Source organism: Molossus molossus, unplaced genomic scaffold (assembly GCF_014108415.1).
Source record: "Molossus molossus isolate mMolMol1 unplaced genomic scaffold, mMolMol1.p scaffold_m16_p_8, whole genome shotgun sequence".
Classification (NCBI taxonomy): Eukaryota; Metazoa; Chordata; class Mammalia; order Chiroptera; family Molossidae; genus Molossus; species Molossus molossus.
The window spans coordinates 86,136,303-86,162,824 of record NW_023425402.1 but is presented as its reverse complement, the minus strand read 5'-3'; the positions used below and the strand labels follow the sequence as shown (position 1 = coordinate 86,162,824).

Genomic DNA, 26,522 nt, shown 5'->3' with positions numbered 1-26,522 from the left:
CAGGTTATTTAAAATAGCGTAGACAATGCAGCTGAAAATGTTGTTGTGAACTATTGAAGGTTCACTTGCTTAGAAGGAAAGAGGGAACACTGAGATGTGGATTTTCCTGGATGTATATATAACTTTTTCTTCAAGTGGCTGGGAGCTAGTCTGCTCAGATTACGTGTACTAAGAGCGCTGTGTGGGCCACAGCACTGGGGACAGTAGTATGTCCTCTGCTTGCTCTATGGGAATAACACCACGGAATCACTACACGGAATCTTCATTATTATAACATTGGCATTAATGTCTGGATATCATACTCAGAATATTCATGCAGTCATGGCTATTGGTGCACTTTTTTCTTAATCTGGTAGTTCCAAACAAAATACTAGCTTAAAGGAAAATATAAAATAACTTTATTTTTCAGATTAAATATTAGGAATAATTTGGCCAATAAGAAAACATATTATCCTTATTAGAAGAAATGTTTATCCTGGTAAAAAATTCTTTGATGTGTCCTAAAGCTAAGTTCTATATGTTAATCCTGCTAACATACGTACATACACACATTTATGTAAAAATGAACGGGGTGGACAGCAGGGCCGTGAACTGCAGTGCTTACGACACTGTCAAATTGACTTTGTCAAAGCTTGGCTCTCAAACTGTGCTCCCTAAACAGCTGCAGCTAGAGGCTCCTTTTGCCTGCATCAGGATCAAAACTCTGCAAGGCCCAGGGCAGGTTATTTTGGGGAAGGGATTTTAGGATTTTGAACTTCTCTTGTCAAGGTGCCAGTGCCTAGGTTTGCTGACCTTCAGGGCACATTACACAACCCGTCTATTTCCCCAGGCATTTCCTTGACAGAAAGGGGTACAGGAATTGTTTTCTTTGAACTCTTTCAGGGTGCAGAAGTAGATGGCATTTTGTTTTTGAAAGTTTACTAGAAGTCTTAGTCTCTGAAAGGCACTTGAAGTCCAAGGTGGCTCCACAGATGGGGATTAGCCAAATAAGCAAGGTCGTTGTCCTTTGATTGCTTCAGAACATTTTTGGAAATGTGAGTTTCCAGCCATTCATGTGTTATGAATGTTTTGATTGTGTTTTCTAATTCCTGAAACTATTTTTTTTTTCTTGAATTAAGGACACTAGTTCAATCTGTCTGACACTCCCTTGCCAAAATAGTATTTTTATGTTAGATTTAGATATGAAGGACAAAATACTATGGAACCATACTAAGCAAAATATTAAATACCATGGCTAGGGATACTGTTATTATTCAGAGAACATGTGCCATGATGAAATATATATAAATATTTATCTATCTATATAATATATAATGAGTCAGAACTATTCAGCTGCTGAGTTCAGACAATAGTTTTTATAAAATTTGCATTTGTATGATGAGTTGGACCGGACTTCGTTATTTGAGCGCTATCCAAATTTGCTCGATATTTTAACAGCAAAATTGATGAAACAGAGAATCATGCAGAGACACACATTAAGCAAAGTCCCCCAAATGCAGAAGTGAACACATTTGGAAATAATTTTCTTACCTATTTTAGTTGCGCTGTAAATATTCTCAATGGGGAAAGCACCTCCTAAACTATAGAGTAGAACCTTCGCAAGTGCGGGGATCAGTTGGGTTGTCGTTACCAAGACATTTACGCAGTTACTCCTACGACAGGGAGGAAATACGCATATTTGTTTTCTAATACTTAATAGTCTCTATGACTACAGACTTTAAACTCTCACCATGGTCTCTCAACAGTGCCTGATAATCTAACCTTTTATCATTCAACAGTTATTTATGGAGCGCCTACTACGTGGCAGGCACCGTGACAGGTGCTAGGAATACATCCCCAAATGGGGAAATAGAAGAAAATGGGCAAAAAGAAGTCATGGATGTATGGTGTTTTTCTCCCCTTCTGGATCACAAGATAGATACAGAGACAAGTAAATAGACACCTACAATATTCAATGTGTTTGGGGATAAATGTCTCCTCGGGTCCCTGTGGAACCTCCGAGAAGAAAGCCTACCTCAGCCTTTAGCAACCACGGCAAGGTCATCAGAGGGAGGCAGGACTAACTCTAAATTAAAAGTGTCCAGAGCAGGTGTTGTTTGGGGTGATAGGGCTCTGGGTCCAGTGTGTTCAGACCCTGGGAAAGTAGAGGACATAGGCAGAAAGAGGATGATAGGGTGGGTAACAGGAGTTTGGGGATTTTGTATAAGAAAGAGCACAGGCCTGGCTGGTGTGGCTCAGTGGATTGAACATCATCCCATGGATGGAGAGGTCCTGGTTCGATTTCTGGTCAGGGCACATGCCTGGGTTGTGGGCTTTATCCCCAGTAGGGGGCGTGCAGGAGGCCACCAATCGATATTTCTCTCTTTCTCTCTTCCTCTTTCTCTAAAAAATCAACAAAAGCATGTTTAAAAAAAGAAATAGCACAGATGGTGGATACTGAGGAAGGAAAAATGGAGAGGATCCTTATTTAGTACAGAAGGGTCCGAATCCCTGGATGTCCTCTTCAGCAGTAATAAAGGGCAAATTGCATTTAATGGCTGAAGTTTTAATTCCCTACAAAGGCCCTGTCCTTTGAGCGGAAGAATCTCCCATTCTGCAATCGACAGCTGTTTCTTTCATGGTAGTACTGGTGCGGGGGGAGACAAAGGGAACACCGAGAGGGTGGGAACTGCTGAGAGGCAGAGATCCAGGAAGAATGGGCTGTGGTCCTCCCCTCTTCACTGTGGGGTAACTGAGGCATCCTGCTTTGAGGGCCCAGAACCACACCTGGAATCAGAAGGTATATAACTATGGACCTTTCTCCATTAGATATTCTGTACCATGAGTCTTTAATACATATTTGTGAGGGCTGTAAAATATTCTCTAAAATTCTTTAGATTAATTTTCAGAAACCTGGCCTCCCTGGCAACTTGGAAGAGCAAGTCAAGTGCTAATTCTTCATGGGCATGCATATGCTTAGCCCTCAGTGCACTTAATTGTGCTTATATTCTTTAGACATATCATTTGTAAGGAAAACCTATAATTTATGCAAACACAATTATAACACCTTTGTAATTATAGCCCTTTAAAAGATTTTCATTGCTAAATTATCTCCATAAACATCTGATTTTATACCAGAAATTCTGACTTCTGTAAACAGGTGATGAGGTCATCAATTTATATAAGATAAAGAAACAAAGAGTTCTAGAGGTAGAAGTTAAATAAATATCATAGGTTCAATCCTTATTTTTACTTATAGGGAATTAAAGACCTAGAAAGTGATCAGACAGAAACTCCTCAAATAATGGCAAATAATTAAGAATAATATGCAAACGCATCACTGTATTGTGATATTTAAAGTTCTACATAACATTCTGTTAAAATAAGATGCTATTCAGTGTCATGTGAAAATGAACATTACAGAATGAGAATACGGTAGAATAAAGTACAGACTTCTTAGGCTGAGAGATGTGGTTTTGAAATCTAGCTGCCCCATTTACCCTGGGATATTCAGAATTACGTCATTTCTTTTTTAACTTACAAACATTGCATATATTTATAAAATGCATTATATACTGGTAAACTACAGACAAATATAAAGAAAAAAATGAAAAGCATCAATTATTTCACCACCCAAAGATGGTAACTGTTCTCTGCATTTTGTGCACTTCCGTCAGTTTCTGTTTACGTCTATGCCATGTATATAATTTTGTATTCTACTTTTTTCATTTGTTTATAGCATGAGCCTACTCATTTGCCATATTGTCCATTATTCCCCCTCTCCCAACAAAACATATTGTGTGCAAACTACTCTCTCATGTGGCTGCACCATCATTTTTTTTTTTTTTAGTCCTCACCCAAGGACAATTTTTCATTTTTTCGTTCAGATAGAGTGGGAGGGAGAGGAAGGGAGAGAGAGAGAGAGAGAGAGAGAGAGAGAGAGAGAGAGAGAGAGAGAAACATCGACGTGAAAGGTACACATCGAGTAGATGCCACCCACACGACCCGACCAGGGCCGGGGACAAACCACAACCAACCGAAAACATGCCCTTAGCGGGAACCAAACTGGGGTCTTTCTGGGCCGCAGGCCGACGCCCTAACTGCTGAGTCAAACCAGCCAGGGCTGCACCATCATTTTTTAGAAGCTAAACTTGGTAACTTAGATGGTTTTTTATTTCTTAATATTACAAATAATGCTACCTTACATATGAAATGTTCCTATACATTTGATTATGTCCTTTGATCATAGTTATAGAAAAATACTTAGAGTTAGGGTACCTACTTTACTAAAGGCTCTGATACCTAACTCAGCAATGTTTTGTACAAACATTTGTTTTTCTGATAGCCCAGATATTTTGTGAAAATTACCAATAGGGTAATATATGAAGATAACAAATTTCATGGTACTTAAATCTTCAATGTGTAGTAACTTATTTTACTCTCCTTTCCCTTGTTATACCTGATTTCTTAAAAATCACACACTCATGTGGTTTCTTTAAGGCCATGTGTTCAATAATAATCTCTATATAATTATATTATGTACACCACATATAGAGTCTATATAACAGAATAACCTTTGGTTTTTAACTATCTAGGACCTCTTTTTAGAAATAGTAACAGCTGATGAACTCCTTCCCGGAGAAATGCCCCTCCCACTGCATGCACACAGTTCCAGTGGCTCAGGAGTCCTCACATCTCTGTGTCACTAGTCACCGAGACTGCAATGCAGCAAGTCTCATTATAAAAGCATCTCTGGTTATTAGGCAGTTCCTCCTCACATGGAGCAAGAACCCCCTTCCTAGGGTCCCTACTCGGCGGGCCTGCTTCTCTCCTTCACAGACACAGTGACACGAAATTTATTTTCAGCCTGACATCTCAAATAGTTGAATGGGTATTATTGTTCCACACATGGACTAAACTGCAGACTAAACTTGGTGGTTCCTCCCTCCAGCCGTTCCTTTTATGTGATTCCCACAGCCCGAACCCTCAGGCCGTTGGAAACAAGATGCTTCAACTGTGTCACAGCCCAGTGGAATGTGTGCCCAGAACCAAGCAAAGTACTCAGGCCTGGCTTCCCCAGCATGACCCGGGAAGCCACTGTGCCTCCCTCCGCATTTAGACTTTCTGTGTTCAGGGCAGCTGCTGGTCATGGCCCACGGCTGGAAGCCACACGCAGGAACTGTCACACACCCGTTTACTTTCATGTCCTGAATACTGGACTCCCACCCTGCCGAAGTTTTCCTGAGTGCTGACTCAATCAGTCCAAATGTCATTTTCCCCCTGAATTGTGCTATTCACAAATTGTGCTACTCATCTAACTCAGAAATAAAACTAAGGAATAGGATAGTGCAAAGATTCATCCCCACCTTACTAGCTATGACTTTCCAGATTTATATTATTTTATTCTAGCGTTTATGGCACATGCTGTTCAACCAGTTACAAGTCTATTCAATTCTATTATCGACACAAGTCAGTACTTCGCTATATAGTTCAAACAGCACAAAGGTTACAATTTCTTTCAAGAGCTTTCTCTTTGCTTTTTGATGCATTTAAGTCATGCATGTTATCTATAATGACATGAAGATTTAGAAACATCTACTCTTTGTATAAACATTATTATTATTATTTTTTTTTTTGCCATCATCTCCTGTACTTCGTCACCAACAGTTATATCTTTTTTTAAATTAGAAGTCATATGATCTTCTCTGGGGATTATTAGTGGATTATATGAGGAGAGAAGGGTAGAGAGAAGGGATCTCCTGGTTATTTTGGGAAGCAGCAACCCCCATCCTTCACCCCAGAACACACACACACACACACACACACACAGAGAGAGAGAGAGAGAGAGAGAGAGAGAGAATCATTGGACACAGTGAATTGTTAGATCCCTTCAAATGCTAAAATAGCCTAAGAAGTAAATAATTTTTACTTATGTTGTGCTATTAGAACTATAACTTCAATACAGTAAATATAGGAACTGCAACAATACCACTTACCTAGTACTAATAATTGATAAAGACTTAAGTGCATTTGTCAGCCAGGAGTCTGTCAGACCTTCAATCTCCGCCCTTAACTGCAGCCACGCATCTCTCTTGGCAGGGCCAAGGAGTCCTGCAACACCGGAGAGCAAGGCAGAGTCAAGGGGTGAACGTTTGCAAGAATACCTACTTTGATCTCCCTTCTGGCTAATGAAGATAATGTTTCCAGCCTATATCAGAAATGGAGAGAGAGACTGATTTATATCAAAACTGATCCTTCATTTCAGAATTGATTATCCATTCACTCACTCCGCAAATATTTACTGAACAACTTCTGGATGTCAGGTACTGGGCTGAAAACTGGGGGTGTAACAGTGACAATGTGGGTCACAGTTTTGCCCTCACTGAACCTAGAACCTGGCAGTGGATGCCGGTCACCCGAGGAGCCTTGACCACTCCCGTGCCTGGGTCCCACTCCAAGGCCGTGACCCACAGGTCTGGCGGGGAACAAGGGTCTGCCAGCCTCATAGAAGGGCTACCACACCTCAAATATTGTGGTGGCCTGAAAATGTTTAGCTTCTTAATAATCACAATCATCATGACTTTGAAACAGTAATAATGATATGTAGTTTACAGAATGTTTCTAATATGTACTTGTACTAAAGCTATCAGAAATATTTTGTTTTATAAGAAGTTAAGAATTGTGTTGAAAATCCTGTACTATATGACATAGTTACAGATGATAGTTGAAAACTATATTAAAGTTATGATAAAAAAAAAAAGAAATATGCTTGCTACATCTTTATTTAAGCCCTTCCTCTTTTGATAAAACAAGATCATGTAAACCTATTACAAAATAAAATGTATTTTAATTGTATTTCAGAATACTGAGAAGACATACAGGTGGATGATTTTTTTTTTTTTAATAAAAATTTATAGTTTCTAGCAAGTCTCATTTGTCCTTATCCCAATATAGAGATGCTAACTTGCCACAGAAAATGGACTCTCATATTACTGTTTAAACTTTTTAAGATATAAGATTATTGATTAGTAATTTTGTTAACTTTGGAATAATTTTAATAGTACTCTTCAAGAAGAAAATAATAACACCTGGGTAATAAAAATTCAGCTTTTCTGAAAGGATATATATATTTTTAAGTTAAATGTGCCACTCACAATTGATTTTAAATGGAATACCTATGTATTTGATTTTACCGAAGTGTCTTGTTCAGAGCATGAGAATGAACTGGGAAACCTGAGCTGCTTCTCCAGAACCCTGGATAAGTCGGAGCCTCTAGGGGCCTGTTTCTCATTTGGAAATGAAGATCTTCCGTGTGTAAGCTTCCTTTTGATTCTAACATTATTGTCTATGATTCTACTTTTTTTTTTTCTTTTCCAGTAGTTACTGAGTATCTATTGAGCACCTGTTATGTATCTCAAGCCTAGCGAGGCACTGGGGATACAAGGCAAATGAACACAGCCCAGCCTCATGATGAGTATGGGTGTGTACAATATAGATACTATGAACGTTTTATTTACTATATTTTATTCTATGACATATATGTGGATATACATATGTATAGTATGCACACGTTTATATTTAGCTGTATCATTATATTTTAATTCTGTTTTTTGCTCCTCATTTATCCTTATTTTTTATTCATTTTTTAAGAAGAAAAACAAACAAAAGACCCCAGGGGGAAAACTTTTATGTGACCTCATGACTAGTCTTAGGATCTTGACCTAAAATTGATCCCAGTAATAGAGATAGATCATCAAGGTTTATGATCACATTCCAGATCTTAGTTTTGATGTCACGGGTTTTGATATCACCTGTAATATGTGGATAAGTATAAAATGATTTAGATATTACAAAGTATCTGAACTTTTAAAAAACCATGATAATCATGGCTCACGCTATATATGAGAAAGCTATATGGTCAAATAACATGCAGTTTTAAAAAAAATAAAATAGACTTCTTGAAGTCTTCAAAAGGACAAAAAGCACTTGTTTTATATTAATTTCTGATGGTGTTTTGGAAAGGGAATGATTGCTAACAACTTTGTTTCCATGATTGGAGGTCTTGCTTTATTAACCAGGTCTTCCCATGGCTTCAATCAGTTCCACTACCTGGTTTTCAATGGTAGCATCCCAGCCAAAGAAGGTAATGTCCTCCCGTCAATCTTGACCAAATATGTGGAAACAATGAATTCCCCATGCCTTTGACAGAGCTGCGCGTTTTATTTTACAGTTAGATCTCCCCCCTGCTCTAAGAAACTTAAAATTCTGGTTCCATGTCGGTCAGCATGAACTCTTGATCATTTATTTCACAGTAGGACAAGCTCTAATAGGAAACATGGAGCTACAGTTCAAAGTTTACCTCTATCTAGAGTGCCTTTCTTAGAATGAAAAAGCTACACGTACCTCCCACATTGTTCTTGTAGGTGTTGTATAATTCTTTTACTCTTCTGTAACGAAAAGCCAACTTCCTCATCCAGTCAACCCCTCCTCTTACACCTGTTGGCAAACAAAGGTTCGCACTACTTGCAGCTGCATGGAAGCCATCAGTTGCAAAACTGTAGGTACTGCAACACCCAAAATACATTAAAAAGAGATAAAAGAAATAATTACATGTGCAAAACTCCATAGCTGAATTTCTGTAGGAAATAGCATACTAAAAGGCATGGCTTACCTTAGGTCCTGCCCATTATCATCAGAGGAAACATCATCTATATGAACTTGATCACACTCCTGTTAAAAACATTGGAAAAGTTATTTGTTTTTCAAAAGATGCTGTTCACCCTGTTTGAGGGTTTTCTCCACCTTTCCATTTTGATCAGGCACGGCCAGAAGATGGCAGCATTCGCCCATCCGTGCCACCGTCTCCTGCTGAGCATGGGCACCATTCCTGTTTCGTAAAATCTAAATCCAGGAGAGGGCCATAGAAAGGAGTCCGAGAACACGTGGCATGTGAGCAATTTAAAAAATAATTTCAGTGTTAAAATTATTGATAAGAAATTCTCTTTTGAATCTTGGTAATAATCACTGGTGCTCCCTTCCAGCCATTTCTCCGTTTCTGTTGCGCACACTTAAGGACTGAAGCAAAGCTAACCTGGAGATTGTTGGGTCTGAGCACCTCTGCGGTTACTATCACTCATTGTTTGTTGAGCGAAACAGAGGGCGTGATAATGAAGGTGCTCTGAGCCTTCTCTGACTTCCCGCACGTGCTGGACCAGGGGTTCCGGGACGAACCACGCTGGTGTGCCTGTAAAGTCCTGGTCTTTCGACACAGGAAAAAAAGGTAGAAACCACAGAAGCCAGTGTTTTCTCTTTTTTCTTTTGTTCAAGTTTTAAAATCTTTAAACTAAAAAAAAACAAAAACAAAAAAACTTAAAAGTAGAAGGGAAATATCTGATATGCTACAAACTAAGAGGAGAATAAACTTGAGGTACATATACCGCACAATTGACCTGGTTTAAATGGTAGTGTGCTCAGAGCAAATGGTAGCTTCTGGATAAAAACTCAGTTCTTCTTTAGGCTTCTTCTTTACTATTCTATCTTCAAATAATCTGCAAAGTTCCAGTGAGACAGTATGTGACCCTGGGGTGCAATCTGCCTAGGGCATTCAAATACTCAGTACTTACTAACCAGGGAATAAATGTTTTAGCCTTCTGGGCTTCTTTCCTTCTCAGATTATTTCAGTCATACTCATAGATTCTGACTGTATACATAGTGCTTACTATTCAAAACCGGTTAAAAAATTATAAACTTTGAAAATAGGTTGCCATACTAAAAAAAAAAAGGTTTTGCAGCTACTATTTATATTCATTATGGGACTTGAAAATATCTGGTAGTGAAATATTTACTATTTCATCTCCAGCTTTCCACACTGGCTTTTTTTTAAAAAAAAAAAAAGAAAGAAAGAAACCTATGCCCTGGCTGGTTTGGCTCAGCAGTTAGAGCGTCGGCCTGCGGACCAGAGAGTCACAGGTTCGATTCCTGTTGCTGTTCGTCCCTGGTCCTGGTTGGGGCTGTGCGGGAGGCAACCATTTGATGTGTCCCTCTCACATCATCGATGCTTCTCTCTCTTTTCCTCTCCCTCCCTCCCACTCTATCTGAAGATAAATAGAAAAATATCTTCAGGTGAGGATTAAAAAAAAAAGAAGAAATCTTATTGACTAGCCCAATCAACACAATTTTAGTACCTAAGTTGAAAATACAGGTACATTAATTTTAAAGGTTCACATGATTTACATAAATTATGGGTTTAGTAAATTTTGAATAAATCTACCTATATTCACAGTTAAAGGGCCTAGTAAAGCTAATCTGACTGGCAGCTCCCTGAGGGGGGGTGTTTGGGTTAGGGTTAGGGTTGGGGTTATACCCCCACTTCAGGTCAACTGTCACAGAGTCATCACTTAACAATGCTTTGTTGAATAAAGGGCAGGCGTTGAGACAAATTATAGTTCTAGACAGAAGTGCCACAGTCATTCAGATTTTTAAACACAAAGCTATGGTGATAAGAAATATGTTTCTAGATGGTAGGAACTGTAAGAATTCTGACAATGATACCAAGAGTGAAGGGGGGCTGAGAGAACGGGGTGAGAACTGAGGAGCAGGGGCCACGGCAGGCAGGTGCCTAGAAGGTTCTTCCCCATTCTCACCGAGTATTCTCTGAAAGGGGCACCACCCCACCTCTAACCAAAGGAGGCACTATGCTTCCAGAAAAATCTCATGCAAAGGTACTACATGCTGCAGTAGCAGCTGTTGGGCTTTGAAGGAGAGTGAAGAGTTAACCAGTTAGCAGGAACGTTGGAAATATGGAGGCAGCCAAGTAGTTCTAGATGACAAGGATTATTTCTTATTTAGAGATGGTGATATTCTTGGTAAGTATGAAGACTGAATTAAATCACCATTGAAAAGGCATCATGTGAAGCTGCTCATTTCCACCTAAGTTCTAAAATCTTTCAGCATGTAAATAATTTCCATGTCTCTCTTTTACAACAAACTAATAATATCCCCAAAAAAAGTCGGCAGGAAATTTTTATGAATTACCCTGGCAATTAGTAGTTATTTCTGTATTTAATATCCTCTCATCCTAATTTTTAGAGAAATTCCTCTGACATTTCTATTATTAACTCACAAGGTTAATTTATACACATTTTGCCCCAAAACTCATTTTTTTTTTTTTTTTTTTACTCTTGAGGACATCAGTATATCAAACTTATTGGACCATGAGCTCCATATTTGAAATTATGTTTGAGATTTTTCCAAATGGAACTTCTCTTTAAATTTATGCCTAGTTAGCTATGCTTGTTGACTCTGGACTCTTGCCCGAGAATTACAGTCCAGTGAAAGAAAGCTGAACTTCAATCACTTACATTTTTAGAAAAATCTAAATAATTGTTCTTCAATTAGTTTTCACTCAGAGGAACTTTGCAGAAATCGTTTTGGCCCAAACCTGAAATGCTACAAACAGGGTAATGCTTTGGCTTTAAGAAATTTCAGTCTGAGAACTCAAACATTTGGGATCATTCTGGTACTAATCTTAAATTCTTTAATTTTGTTTTAGAAGGCGACCGCAAAGTTGTCCCTGATCTTTATCAGGTACAATCCACCGCAGTCTTCTCTTGCTCCTGTGAGCCAGGAACTCCCTGGTGCCTTCTTTTCTGGAAGTTATTCTAACTGAAATAACATTTTATTTAAACAGAGCATTCTCTTCTTAGGGGGAGTAGTGTGAGCATTTGCCTTTTCTGCAGTTGGGCATGTAGTTAAGTGTCTATTAGGGGGATTTAAATTTGTATCTTCTAAGGAATTTTGTGGAAGCAGCTGCTACTACATATGTTGCAGTATCCAGTGAAGGATTTGAGTCTCAAATTAGATTTTTAGGTTAAGAAAAGAAACCTTGAGAGATTAAATACAGAAGGAGAAAAAAAGACCCTAATAGGCTAATGATGGAGTTACTCTCTTGAGGAATTCTCCTCTTTGTCAGAAACAAAAATAGCTTCATATCAGTTATGAAGCCCATGACAACCTTTGCTTGGAAGAGGGTTACTGAAATAAAGGCCAGTGGAAGCCAGGCTGCTTCCACATCAGATGTGGGAGGACAGTGCACGTGTACGTAGCTGTGCTGAACGACCTGGAAACCGTTTGTCTAGGTTTCATTAGTTTTGGTATTTATCTCACTTGAGTCAGTAATACGCTTTTGTGTTTCCTTGGACACTTCATCTAAATGTGCGTGCATAGGTGTGGCATGCGTGTGTGTGTAAGACAATTCAATTTATAGGCAAGAGACCCAATCTTTTTAAAATTTTTATCAAGTACTGTACTGCTGGATACTAAGTTCTAGTGCTTGAGTCAAATAAAATATTTGTCACATTCTAAACACAATTAAAAAGCTATACTCATAGACAGAAAGTCAATACCTGTATTTTCTCAGTATTTCTGCCAGAGATCCCGCCAGGTATTTAAAAAATATATTGTGTATGGTATCTAATCCAAAATCAAAACGCTTTAAGCACCATAGCTGAGTACCTGTTTCTGATATGCAAATATTCATGCCGGGCTTGCTGAAGGTATTTGCAAATTCATTATATGCTACTTTCACTTTCTTTCCTGTTCTGCTGAAAGTTGGGTGGCAAATTTATTCCATCTGTCTTCTAATGTGCCAGTAAAATAGCTAATGGGTCATTTATTCCATTTATTTCTAGTAAAAAATAATTAATAAAATGAAATTAAAACTATAAAATTTGGATAAAACTACATAAAACTTTTTTTTGTCTTTTACAGGTTTGAAAGGACTAATAATCTTAGAATTCTCTTTAGAATGAAGCTAATCCATTTTAACCAACAAAAAAATCAACCTAAGAAGTTATGACTCTCTATAAAAAAATTCAAGTTCCAAAAAGGTTAAAATGTGTTTCCTATTATCATGTATATATAAAATCATTCTGTATACCAGACAGGGATCAGTAGCAAGATTACTTTAAATCAAGTTTTAGAGAGGTGATTATTATTTCTTATAATAAACTTGGAACATTTGCCTAGAAACACTAATCTTTCATATGTTCATTAAAGAAAAATAATAAAACCTCTTTAAACAGACAGTAATTTTATTATCCAGTAAAAACAGTGACTCACTGAAGAGAAAACAACAAAATGCTGTTACACAGATTTCCAGCACATACATTTACGGGATATACTGACCAACACAATTTTTCTCTTATGTCTAAACTGTAAGTAAAACTGGATCCCAGATGTTGTCAATTAAAAAAAACAAAACAAAAAAACAACCTCATTGAAGACACTGACTGACTTGGCTTTTCTTTCTCACACATTTCTGTGCATGTTGGCCTGGTCTGGGGGAAGAACTATGCACCCTGGAGCCAGACAGACTCCAGAGTTTCAGATCCCAGTTCTACTTAGCTAGCAGTTACCTTCGCGTGATTCTTATGCTTGTAAACCCTACAGTTTCACCTCAACTAAAATGATGTGGCAAACATACTAATTTCAAAATGGTGTTAATTACTTAATGGAAAGTCCAATACGAAATGTTGAGTACAAGGTGAGGATTCAGTAATAAAAATCTCCCTCTTCATTCACAGGATTATAGACACTTTTGTTCCACTGTGAAACCAAGAGATAAAAGATCAATTTAAATATGACACTTAAGAAAAGAAAAATAAATCTCTTTCAGCATAATGGTGCTTGACTGGGAAGTCCTGCCCAGCGTCCAACCTACTCAGTTATTTCAAATTTTACTGTCTGAATGCCTAGTGACTCAGATCATTAGCACCCAGCTTATATACCTTCTTAGAGTACCTATTCAGCTCTCTTAAGGATATTTTTCTCTTGGGTTCTTTCATTTTGCTGTTGTTTTACTTTCTCTTCATTTGAGGTTGGAAATGGAAAGATAAATTGGGAAATAAGTAAGAAAACACATACGATCAAACCAGTCAGATGTACCATAAAAACAGTTACAGCGCAGTTTTATCGGAAAGGGGAAGAAATGAGAAATGATAACATTGTCTAAAATTAGGTGTCCGGTTATCTACAACATTTAATGACCCATGCCAGCACCATAAAGAGTATTGGTGACTACTGTCCAGTGATTAACTTAGAGAGTGTCCTGGCTTCTATCCTGCAAACGCTAGTGCTGTTCCAAAGGTGCATGGGTTGGATTTGAGACACTGAAAGGACAGTGTGTAGGGTTCTAGGCCTGGGACAGCAAAACAGACCTTCTGAGATATTTTTGTTCTAACTTTGTGCCAGTACATCTGTCTAATACATGAACTAAATTTAGCTCTTGTTTATATTTATATATATACAATTTTCCTCCTTGAGGGGAACTTGACTGTTCTCTTAAGCTAAATTTCTTTCAGGTTATTTGGTTTTATAGAAGCCATCTAAATGTTTTAATAGTTGATACAACTATTCTTACCTTTTTAAATTCTTACCTCTAAATCATTAAAAAATAAATGTGTATCAGCAAGATTAAAGATCATTTCCTCCATTCGAAGTCCAAGGGTTACAGCCATGGGGGGATCCTGGAAAGAAAATGCACATACAATGAGGTAAAATTGCAGTGACTCCGGTTATTATTAAAAGTATTTTAGTCCAGCTGGTGTGGCTCAGACCCCTGCACCAAGAGGCCGCCGGCTCGATTCCCAGTCAGGGCACATGCCCAGGTTGTGGGCCCGATCCCCAGTGGAGGGCACGCAGGAGGCGGCCAATCAATGTTCTCTCTCATTAATGTTTCCCTCTCCCTCTTCCTCTTACCTCCTGTCTCTCTAAAATCAATAAAGAAAAAACATATTTAAGTGCATGTTGTTGTGGGGATGGGGAGACTATGGATTTTTACCTAAGATTCAAAAGATTTCCCAACTATCTGAAAAGGTGCCTTTCCAAAGAGATTATCTAAGACATAGTAAATATATAGACCTATCTGTGAATTTATACATACATAAAAATGACCTAGGATACGTTTCACATAAAGCTATATCTTCATGTCTGGCCAGCATGGCTCAGTGGATTGAGCATCATCCCACGGTCTGAGAGGTCCCTGGTGATGCAGGCTTGATCCCCAGTAGAGGCGTGCAGGAGGCAGCTGATGGATATTGTTTTTCACACGGATGTTCTATCTCTCTCTCTCTCTCCTTTCCTCTCTCTATAAAAAATCAATAAAAATATATATTTTTAAAACCTAAATGTAATCTAAGTAGAAAATATATCCACTTATAGGTTGAATGACAGTAAGGGGATTAGTAAGAAATCAAAGTGACTTAACTTTGTTTACGGAAACCAAGATATTACACAGCAGCATGAGTTTGAGAATCAAGACCAGAGCTGGTACTTCATCATGACTGACGACAGTTGTAAGCTTGGCATCAGTAGGTATAAGACTTTAAAAAGTAAGGGGAGTTTAGGGATTGGGCTAGGGAAGTAATTCATGTTCAAGTGTTGTGTTTAAAATGATCAAAGTTGGAATGATCTCTAAAGAGAACTAATTATACGTGTGACCCTGAAGATACAGAAAATAGAAAACCTAGAAGGAACAAATCCTCAGAATTTGAGGCCAGAGTGAGCCTGGTGTTAGCAGGGAGAATATGGCTTTGAATCAAGCTAACAAGTCTAGAAGGATGCTATCCGTTTTGGCTGAGAAGTCTCTTTGGAAGACCTCAGAGGGTGATCTGGGTTGAGTGGCTGGGCCAGGAGCCAGATTGTAAGGATTTAAGGAGAGAATACCAAACTTGTGTTTTCAATGGCCCAATAAATGACATTTCAAGAAATGTATTTCAACTTGGGAAAATGTAATACTAACTTGACATTAATTTATGATAAGAATGCAACCCAGGCCAGGCCCAGCAGTATTCATATACACCCCCAAACTTACTCCACTTCGGAAGTAGAAAGCCCTCCTCATTCTATGCCTATGCTGCAACAACCAGTTTTCTTCCTACGCTCCCTCCCATAATGCTTTAGTGTAAATATGTCTGAAATGAGTGTCACCTCATATTCTGTAGTGACTGAAACCTAGTGAACAGTAATTTAGTGCTAAGTTAAGGTCGCCGAGGTGTGCTGAGCAAAGCTAAGACTTGCTAGGGGAGAAGAGAAAGGACAGTAAGAATACGTTAAATGTCAACATAATTTTCTAATTAACAACATCTCTTCCTCAGAGACTTCTGTGGATTTCAGAGCTCAAGATTCTTTCTTCTCAAAAACAGGTGTTCATTGTTCACAATACTTGATGGTGTCCTGGTCGCATGTCCTTCAGCAAGGAGGACTCTACTTTGACTCTGCTAGGTTCCTCTGTCTTCCAGCGACAGAATCATTTGGAGCAACATATCCAAAGATCACATCCATTCCATTTCATCCAACCAATAGTCATTCAAAATCAAGAACAAGAATATGAAGTGTTCATTTTGTCTCAAAGGCTTTCAGAATTCAGAGGGATTTTTTTCTCTGTCTCCTTCAAGTATGAAAGTCTTATCTTTTCTCATTTCTTTTTGTTGTTCTTGTTTTTTTTTTTATCCTCACCCGAGGACATTCTTCCATTTTTTGTTCAGATAGAGCAGGAGGGAGGGAGAGAGAGAGAGAAACATCGACGTGAGAGGAACACATCGAGTGGCTGCCACCCACAAGACCCAACCAGGGCCGGGAACAAACTGCAACCGAGGTACGTGCCCTTAGCGGGAACCGAATCCGGGTCTCTCTGGACCACAGGCCAATGCTCTAACCGCTGAGCCAAACCAGCCAGGGTGTTTTTGTTGTTGTTTAAAGAAGGTCTCTTAAAGTTTAATAAAAGCTTTAAAATATATAGTTGTCTTTTTTCTGTTAAAAAATAATAATAATAAAAAAAACAGGGTTGCATAGGCTGAAGACATAGAAAACTTGTAAATATTCTGTCTAGTCATGGGACCATGAACAAAATGTCTACAAAAATATCAGGAAAAATCAAATGTAATTATAGCATGAAAACATATAATTCCATTAGTGACGCTCTATGCTTTTGAGGAATGTTCACTGATGCAGGACAATAAAACTGAGCTCCACATTACTCCGTATGTTTCTGATGATTACTGCCCTGAAGATATATATTTCAGATGGGGGTTCAGAATGTCTTATTAAAAGGTTTTCCTTCTTTAGACTGGGTTGGTTAAATTCTTATTCTACAATTTGCCAGTTCTTTTCTTTTTAAATTTTAAATAAAATTATTGATTTTCTTATATTCAAGCCTCACTTTCTTTGTGTTCACAGACCAGATTTATAGGGATGGAAGAAAACATACTGTCACTCTTTGATTGTTACTTTCATCCATCCCACGCTTCTGAAGTATGCAACTCTCTATACTACCCCAACAGTGATAAGAAAATCCATGAAAAACGCATTTTGTGTATCTGATAAGCATGCAAATAAATATAACCTTTAGAAAACCGACACGAATTCTCTAACCAGTGAGCACAGTGTCTGGTGTGACGAAAACTGCATCTGAGCACTCCAGTGGGACGTAACCCAGCCGCGGAAGGGGCTGTGCATTTGTCTGTTAAGCCATGGCGATGCCACAGCGTGCCCTCCGCGACAGCAGGACTTCGTGAGCACTTCGGCAAAATATCGTTTATGAACTGGGAACATTTCGGTTTGAGATTTGCTGCAGTGTGAACCAGCTGTATTTTACTAAGGTTTCCAAAGAGCAAGGCTTATTGAAAGGGAGGTGTTTCGTCTGCCATGCCAAAGGCTGGGCACGAACCGTCTAGGGATAGTCGTGCCACAAGCCAAGGAAAACCATGCCTGTCAGAGGTGGCGATCTAGTTCCCAGGAGAATGTTGAGAGAGGGCTTACTTTCAAATACCTAATTTTACTTTCTCTTCCCCCCATCTTACGAAGTCACTGGGGTAGTTGACTCTAAGTAAGCCAATTGCAGTATCACATTTTTCCAGCTAAAGGACATGCAGATGCAAGAACCCAAGAAAGATGACCAGGGTTGGTGGGCTGGTCTGAGCAAAGTCTCTGCGGTGCTGGGCCCCTCGGCCTCGCCAGACTACTGTGAGAGCTGCTGGCGCCTGCAGTCCCAAGGTTTTATCAGGCATTTGAGAGTTAAATATGCTTCTGGATTGAACCCAAGTTTTATACGGAGATGTTTGCTCATTTTCATGAGATGTTTGCAGAATTATGGTCACCTTATGAATCAAGAATTACTGCCTTTCTTTTTTCCAGTTTACCTGTAGGGAGTGTTGAGTTTAGGGTTTGAAATAAAGTGATAGTGAAAACTTGGACAGAGGAAAAAAGTGGAATAATAAAGGCACCAACAGGAAGCTCCAATGCATATTTTACATATATAACAGTTGCAATAGGTTCAAAGTGTCTACAGCAGAGTTTAATATGGGGCAAACTGAAACTCTGCCAACTTGCTCTGTGCACTGCTCTATTAAAATACTGAAACCACTCCCAAGGCATTTGGTTTGAGGGAGGGAGAGAGAGAGAGAGAGAGAGAGAAGGAGAGAGAAGAAAGATGAAAGAAACAAGTAACTCTTGGCCCTTAAATGTGTGATTCTAAGTTGGATGTTACCAGCATATGACCAAGTCAGGTTCAAGTGCGGCCGTTCTCTATATCTAGATACTAACGCCTATTAGCCATGTTAGCACAGAGCATAAACTGGAGCCAGACTGTCTGTCTATGGGCCTCTGCCCTGTACTGGGCCATCAGCTGAAATTCCTCCTCTAGGGACACAATATAAAAATATCTCAGGAGAGAAAGCAATGTGTGTGCGTGTGTGTGTGTTTTAACGGGGAATTTCTTTTTCTTTTTCTTTTTTTTAAGAACTCAAGTCCTTGGAACAGTTCCTCCTTTGGGACCTGAAGCACATGTAGACTTGTGACAAAGGCAGAGATGTGCTAATTCATTACAGAAGGAAGACACATTTGCTCCATGAACCCAGGCAGAAATAATGAGTGGGTTTGTTAGGAAATAAACTCTTGTAGTCAGTGACAAGAGATGAAGTTTAGGCATGAATCAGAAGGGAAATGTAACAGTTGCAATGTCTGTCAGTGATCGCAGTGGGCTTACGAGTCCTCAGGGGGACTGGAGAACCGCTTCGGGAACATCCATTCATTTAGCACATACTCACTGAGTGTCTGCCACGTGTTAGAAATATTCAGATTCTGGCCCTGGCCGGTTTGGCTCAGCGGTTAGAGCGTTGGCCTGCGGTACAGAGAGACCGGGTTCAGTTCCCGCTAAGGGCATGTACCTCGGTTGCAGTTTGTCCCCGGCCCTGGTTGGTCATGCGGGTGGCAGCCACTCGATGTGTCCCTTCACGTCGATGTTTCTCTCTCTCTCTCTTCCTCTCTCTCCCTCCCGCTCTATCTGAACAAAAAATGGAAAAATGTCCTCGGGTGAGGATTAAAAAAAAAAGAAAAGAAAAGAAATATTCAGATTCTGGACTGAGAGCACAGAATCTAATAAGCAAAACCCCTGCCCTTAAGGGTTTATATTGTTGCTGGATGAGCTGCCTGAAACATAAACAAAGACCAAGCAAACATAGAGCATTTCAGGTGGGATGAAACCAGCGTCAGCAGATACAAAGGCTGTAGGGATGGACGGGCACGGCTCCCTTACAGAAAGCACCGGGAAGGCCTTGCTCAGGGGGTGGCAGAGGAGAGACCTGGACAAGGTGGGGGGACCGGCTGTGCTCAGGCAGCGGTGGCGGCAGGAACACATGCAGAGGTGAGAATGAGCCCAGTGTGTGGGGGACAGGGCGAGGCAGAGCCACCCAGGTCAGGGAAGTGAAGCAAAGCAAGTATGAAGAAGAAGAGAGAGTGCCCAGCTGCGTCAGATGCCGGCGAGAGGCCCCAGCAAGACGAACCATGAACCTGGCATGACGACGCCAGTCCTTGGACTTGAAGGCAGTCAGGGACTGCAAAGCTAGGGAAGGGCAGAGAGAGAAGGCAGCAACTGGAAGACGGGCTCAAGGGGACTTTCTGGTGAAGGGTCTGTTTCGGCCTGGACTGTGGTGACAGGAATAATCCAAAAGAAAGGGAAACTGCGACTCAGGAGTGAAAGAGGTCACTTCGGGAGCACCTCCCTTGAGAAAGCGAGAAGGGCTGGAACCAGATGTGAGTAAACGTGTAAAGAAAAGGCAGAAAATATAGTTATGTGCGAGATGAAGTAATTATTTCAGCTGCCATTGTCTAGTGATGGCGGAGGAGTTTTGGGCAGAAAGGTTTGAGGGGACAGCTGTGGAACAGTCCACTGGAAGAGTGCGTTCACCCAGCAGTGCTGGACCCGAGATGTGGGGCTCACTCGGCTGTTGAGGTACAGGCAGAATGTACAGCTGTGAAACACACTGCAAACATGTTCGAGGCTTTCAGAGTTCACACTCGTTGTTCTGCATGAACTATAATCACTCGCTAGTCACCCGCTACTTCTTCAAACATTGAGCTCAGTGAGTATCTTACAGCATGAGATAAAACAGCAGATACAAATCCACGCAAGTATCTTTAGAAAACATCCAGTTTCCCCAACATTCAGATTTCCTTGAAAGCAAGTAAAAGAGGTTACATTTACTGAATGTTTATTACATGGTAGGCAATGTTCTGAGCATTAATGCACTAACTCATTTAACCCTCCTAATCAAATTAGAACTTAATTAGTCTCCTCACATTAGAAAAAAGATAACCAAGTCTCACAAAGACTAAATGAACTACCCAAAGGTACAAGTGTAGTAAGAGGCGCTAGATTTTGAACTCAGATCCATTCTCCCTCCAAATCCAGAATGCTCTAACCATTATGCCCGGAGAGATGGTAAGCTGCATGGTGTTAACGTGCCGTTAGGGGGCCTCCAATCCATGGTTCCAGCACTTGGTGAATGCTCATCACTCCTTGTTACATCCTGTTACCAGTTTTTGAGACACTCAAGAAAAGCAGCTCCTCCTCCTCCTCCTCCTCTTTCTTTTTTGAATGGTACAGCCTCCTATTTGACACCCCTTTGTATCCCAAATGGAAGTCCAAGCTCAGTTCTGGGATGGAAGCAACTTTATGGTATTTTTGACAAAAAGAAAAACAGTGATATTTTGACCATGCTCCTTATTCATCACCTCGGGTTCAAATGATCTATTTTCTAAAGATCAAAATTACCATGAAAGAATGAAGGCTTGAAGTCAGGAAATATTTTAAAAATCTAAAGATAATTGCAAAAACATTAGTTCCACCACTGATTTGGCATAATGGAAGTGACACAGATGTTTAGATACGGGCGCTGATGGTGACTATTTTGAAGGGAACCTTATTTGGATTCATGTCTTCAAGTTAGACTTTATTTTAAACAATTACCTGATGTGAAACTTAGCTGCACAAAAATATTGCAAACGGTTCAACAGGATTTACCCTGTATTCTTCATAAATCAAAATTATTCCAAAAGAAATGCTTTAGATTATGGTCTAGAAACTTTTTATATAGTATACTCTATCAGTAACAGAATTTGGCATGTGCAACAAATTTATGTATAGTTAATTTACTTATAAATTATGTACATATTATTTAAATTATGATCACATGCATGTATTTATAAAGTATGTGCACTATGAAATCGACAAGAGAAACTGCAAGATACAAGTGTGTGTATGTGTGTGTGTACACACACTAATATTTTCTTTCCTTATCTCAGCGGAGCATCTTGTGTATTGCATGCATCTTGCTCACTGTTATAAACAATGATGATTGTGATGAAGAGACTAAGACTCCTTCTAAAATGGTCATTAAACAAAATTGTTACCTTTCGTATCAGTTGAGCAATATCCAATCTAAGAGAAAGTACGTGAGTGCGATTCATCATTACTAGTCTAGAAGGCAAAGGTTAACACATTTGGTAAAAAGTACATATTGAGGTGACTTGAGACCCTATTAAATAATGTGACATTGTGAAGACATCGGAAGACACTCTGTAGGTGTGATATGTAAAACAACCAAAGTGAGATACAACTTTGAACCCGGTGACTGAAGGAGGGCCACCATGTTTTGAATTGGCTCAGGTTAGATTATGAGTCCTACAGAGTCAAAGGCACAGACAGCGACGACCTGAGCGACTATGTTTCCAGTTGAAAAGCCTGTTGCAGTAGCATCGATCTTTGAAACAGCACTCACACAAGTGTGTAACAGCGTGGCTATGAGAAGCTAGCTCACTACGAAAACAAGGGCAAGAGAGAAAGGAAGGAGTCATGACCATCTGTCTCTAAATGTATGCTACAAAAAATAATTTATTCATAAATCCAAAGGAGCTATCAGACAAAAGATTGCTTCCTTATTCCAAATGGCATTCCATAGTGACTTCTGGGGCAACAAATTAATTCAAGCAATTTCTTAAAGTGCCCTTATTAGAGGACAATACATAAATTTATAATGTTTAAAGTCTATTTCAATTTACAAATTTTTTTTCTAGAAAAATTATATCAAAGTAAGTATGCTTGGTTTCAATGTAGAAAACTCAAAAGTCATGAAGAGGAAAAAATAATGCAATAAAAACACTTAAATGTATATTTTGATAATTTTTTTTTGTTAATCCTAACCTGAGAATATGTTTTTTATTGATTTTCTTTTTTTTTGAGAGAGAGAAAGCATCCATGAGAGAGAGAAACGTCAAAGGGTTGCTTCCACCCCCAACCCCACCACCTGTGCTCGTCCTGACTGGGACTGAACCACAACCTTTTTCTTTTTTCTAAAATCCAACTGGGGATTGAACCCACATCCCAGGTATGTGCCCTGACCGGGAATCAAACCAGCAACCTTTTGGTGCACAGGACGATGCTCAACCAACACAGACACCCAGCCAGCTAAATGTGTTTTTAAATGGCTCTTGATTTTTGACAAAAACAAAATTCTATTCAGGGTTCTTGGGGCAAACTTTCTCGATTCCTTACCTTGCCATACTTCTGGGCGTAAGAACCTGTGAGCAGTGAGTGAAAAACAATGATGGTTTCGTCCAAGTCCCAGACAAACACACGCTGAAGAAGAAGATAAATATCAAAGAATTATCAAATTCTAAAGAAGCAGAAATCTCTTTACAAGTAGAAAGCATCTTCCTTTGTTGTTGGATATAATCTTGATACCACTTCAGGGAAATCTATGATACTTTTTCCTATTTTCAGACAATGTTTCCTTTCCAGACAGATAAATTTTACCTTTTAAAATTAATTGACCCATATAAATCTTTCATTACCTTAGCACTACTAAATAAAGTGGTTTTCAGAAAATTAACCCATAAGCAATTATTTTTAAAATTTATGTTTGTACCAATGTGGATCAAAGGATGCAATTATTTCAGACCCAGAATTTGCAAATCATTATCATTCTTAATTGTTTCTTTTTTAATTTGAATATTATGATGGATGAAATCTCACATTCTGCAGCTATGAAATGCCTACTACAAAGTAGTATATAAATATTTAAAGTTTGAAACTTTATGAAACTAAGTATAGAATATGTATTCAATAAAAATAAAACATATTACACTCGGTGAGGATGAGTCAGCATACCTCCAGGTCGCTGTCGGGAGGTGGGGAGGGATTGTTTTTCCGGCCTCTTCCTCGGGACTTTGACCCAGAACTCCTACATGTTCTCTCGTCAAGATCTTTAATGGGTGTGGAGGGGCTCTGCACAGTATCAAACTCTCCTACAAATAACATAACTTACATCAAGAATAGCACTTTGTTTTTAGATCAGGTATGAGTCTTCATTATTTATTATCTTAACAAATTCTTATACAACAGAAATCTCCGAGAGAGAGAGAGAGAGAGAGAGAGAGAGAGAGAGAGAGAGAAAGATTTATACTCCCAAACACCCCAAATCCAAATGGAATAAAAAATTTGTCTGGAAGTCAGACAAATCCCTCCTAGTTTCAATCTCTGTGATCTATTACACCTGAATGCCTTTTATACTCCATATGCCTTCAACTTCCTGTTCCTACCCCCACCTCTATATTTATCTAAATTCAGATCTGTTCTCACCTCCCTGTAGCAGAGTTCAGAGGGTGAACTGTCTTCTGGATCAATCCCATGCCTCCACCTGCGGACTTGACTCCCCACCTCAGCTCTTACGGAATCTTGCTCCATCAGTCAAACCCTCTCTCATCTGTCCTCCAACCTCTTCCCCTTCTGGGTCACAGGCATGTTTAAAAGTCCTTCCCTTTGACCTTACAGTTCCACATAGAAGCTATCTGCTTGCTACCTTATTGTGTTAAATGACACTTCTTAAAAGAATAATGCATACCAGTGCTGTCCAACAGAAATATGATTCGAGCCACAAAAGCAACCACATATATAACTTAAAATTTTCTGGAAGCCTAATTAAAAATGTGCAAAAAAAAATTGTAAAATTAACTTTATTTGTATATGCTAATTGACCTAATTTATACACAATATTCATTTCAACCTGTAATGAATATAAAATTATCAATGACATGTTTTACATAATCATTTTCATACTCAAAGTCGTGTGCAGTTTACACTTACAGCGGACCTCAGTCTGTATTAGCCACATACCATGTGCTCAGCAGCCACATGTGGCCAGCAGCTACAGCAGTACTGGACAGCACATCTCTCTCCACTTCCTGACATCTGATTTGTCATAGTCTACCTTCAGTTCACCAAAACACTAAAACTACTCTTATGCAAAGTCCCCAGGAACTACCTCATTGACAAATGCAGACTCAGACCTTATATGCCTGGATCTCTATGCTGGGTTTGACCCTCTTAAACAGCACCTCCTCAGAAACATCCCTTGGCAACTGATACCCTGCCCTCTCCTCGTTCTAGAATCTCTCTCACCAGTCCTCCTCTGCCTAGGAGACGTGGATTCCTTTTTCTTCTCCCTTTCCTTATATGCTGATATTTAAGGGTTTCATCCTTTGGCCACTGTCTTCAAGTCACACGGTCAGGTGATCCAATGCTCTCATAGGTTAATCACCCTCTATGTGGTGACCCATAGATAAATCTTATCCTCAACAAGGCTACATCCTAACCTTTAGACGTTGTATGTGATTGATTTCTGCATGTCCCACAGATACCTGAAAGTCTGACATGTCTAGAGCTAATGGTGAAGCATCTTAAGAAGTAGGGAGTACTGAGCAGTGGCAGATCTGTGTGTGGGGTGTGTGTGTGTGGTGTGTGTGTGGGATGCTGTAGTGTGTGTGTGTGTGGGGAGGGTATTAAGATAAACAAATGGAAGCAACTATGAGGCACAGTAAAACCTTACAGGTAACAAAAGTCAGACTTATCCCAGGACTGCAAGCATTTTACTCAATCTCCGAATCTCTGTTTTTCATATTTTAAAGCATGGGGAATGGCAGCTTGACTTCTGAATTATTGAGACAGGTCTGCTTTCTATTTAAATGGATTTAAATCATAAACACAAAGTAAACACTTCTATGAGAGTCTGATCGCAAACTATATTAAATGTAGGTTATGCAATTTTTAAACATAAAGATGTTATGACTATTGTGCTTTAACATAAAATTAAAGTAAAATAAGTTTGAGGACAGCTGGGCATTTTTCAAGCTAAATAATCAAATCTGAACAAATCAGATAGCATTTACTTAAGGTAGTATTTTTTCTGAGATGTTCTAAATAAATAGTAAATTTTACATAGCTAACTCGTAATCGTTTATAATGGTTATAACATTTTCTTTGTGAAACATTGTGCATGTCAGGGTAGCATAAAAGAACAAAAACAAAAAAACAAACAGTCTGTGCTCCAAATACTATTTGCTCTTAAAACATTGCTAGCAGGGTTCAGTGCACGGATCCCTGCTATAGACTGTGTGTGAGTAGACAGCATAATAAAAGTTCTTTAGTTTTGACGATGAATATAGCCCTATCTTATAGTAAATCATGTTTCAGCTTACTTGCATAGGCATTAATTAAGCTTCAAGTATTTAAACACACACCAACTTCTAAAATATATCGCAATTTTTTTTCTATTTTAGTTTTTTTTGTTTTTGTTTTTTAACAGAATTCTCCTAAGGTTACTATGTCCTGCATATCAAATGTTGCCTTTCAAATAAATTGATGATTTAAATTAACCCTCATTACTAAATGAGTTTATAATAATTATGGGGGGATGACATTCCATACAACATGTCTATTCATTATAGATCGTTTTTCAGGTGTTAACTATCAAAAGGCAGCTTTGTTCTTGCAATTAACAGTGCAAGAGCTGAAAGGACAAAAACTTGCAAAATCCCAAGTGGGTTTGGGGATTATGGGTGGCTGACAGTTGACTGGATCCATAAAGAACAACTCAGCTATTCCAAGGAACTGAGCCAACAGCAAGGGAGTGAAAAGAGCAGGAGGAGGAAGGGAAAAGACTCCACAGGATGAGTCTGGGTTTCAATAAAAGTAAGACTTGACACCACTGACTCTTTCCAAGTTGCTGGAAGGTCTTAAAAGGGCTCTATGAATGTGAACAACATACAGACAGAACTGTTTTGACAGAGGTAAAGGCACAGCTTTTTAAAGAACGAAGAAGAGTAACTCCACATTATTAAACCTTTAGTATTTTTCATGTATTGTCTTCCTT

At 39.1% G+C, this 26,522-nt stretch overlaps 1 protein-coding gene across 3 annotated transcripts in view; it reads right to left on the bottom strand.

The window, feature by feature from the left end:
* Window positions 1–26,522, bottom strand: part of EYA4 (EYA transcriptional coactivator and phosphatase 4) — a 113,897-nt gene that overhangs the window by 3,936 nt on the left and 83,439 nt on the right. For all 3 annotated transcript variants that reach the window (XM_036248476.1, XM_036248477.1, XM_036248475.1), the window contains 7 exons: window positions 23,483–23,619; window positions 22,868–22,951; window positions 14,415–14,504; window positions 8,651–8,709; window positions 8,383–8,543; window positions 5,976–6,090; window positions 1,531–1,652 (listed from right to left, as the gene is read on the bottom strand). In XM_036248476.1, the coding sequence (XP_036104369.1) occupies window positions 1,531–1,652; window positions 5,976–6,090; window positions 8,383–8,543; window positions 8,651–8,709; window positions 14,415–14,504; window positions 22,868–22,951; window positions 23,483–23,619 (768 nt within the window). The remainder of the gene's footprint in view (window positions 1–1,530; window positions 1,653–5,975; window positions 6,091–8,382; window positions 8,544–8,650; window positions 8,710–14,414; window positions 14,505–22,867; window positions 22,952–23,482; window positions 23,620–26,522) is intronic.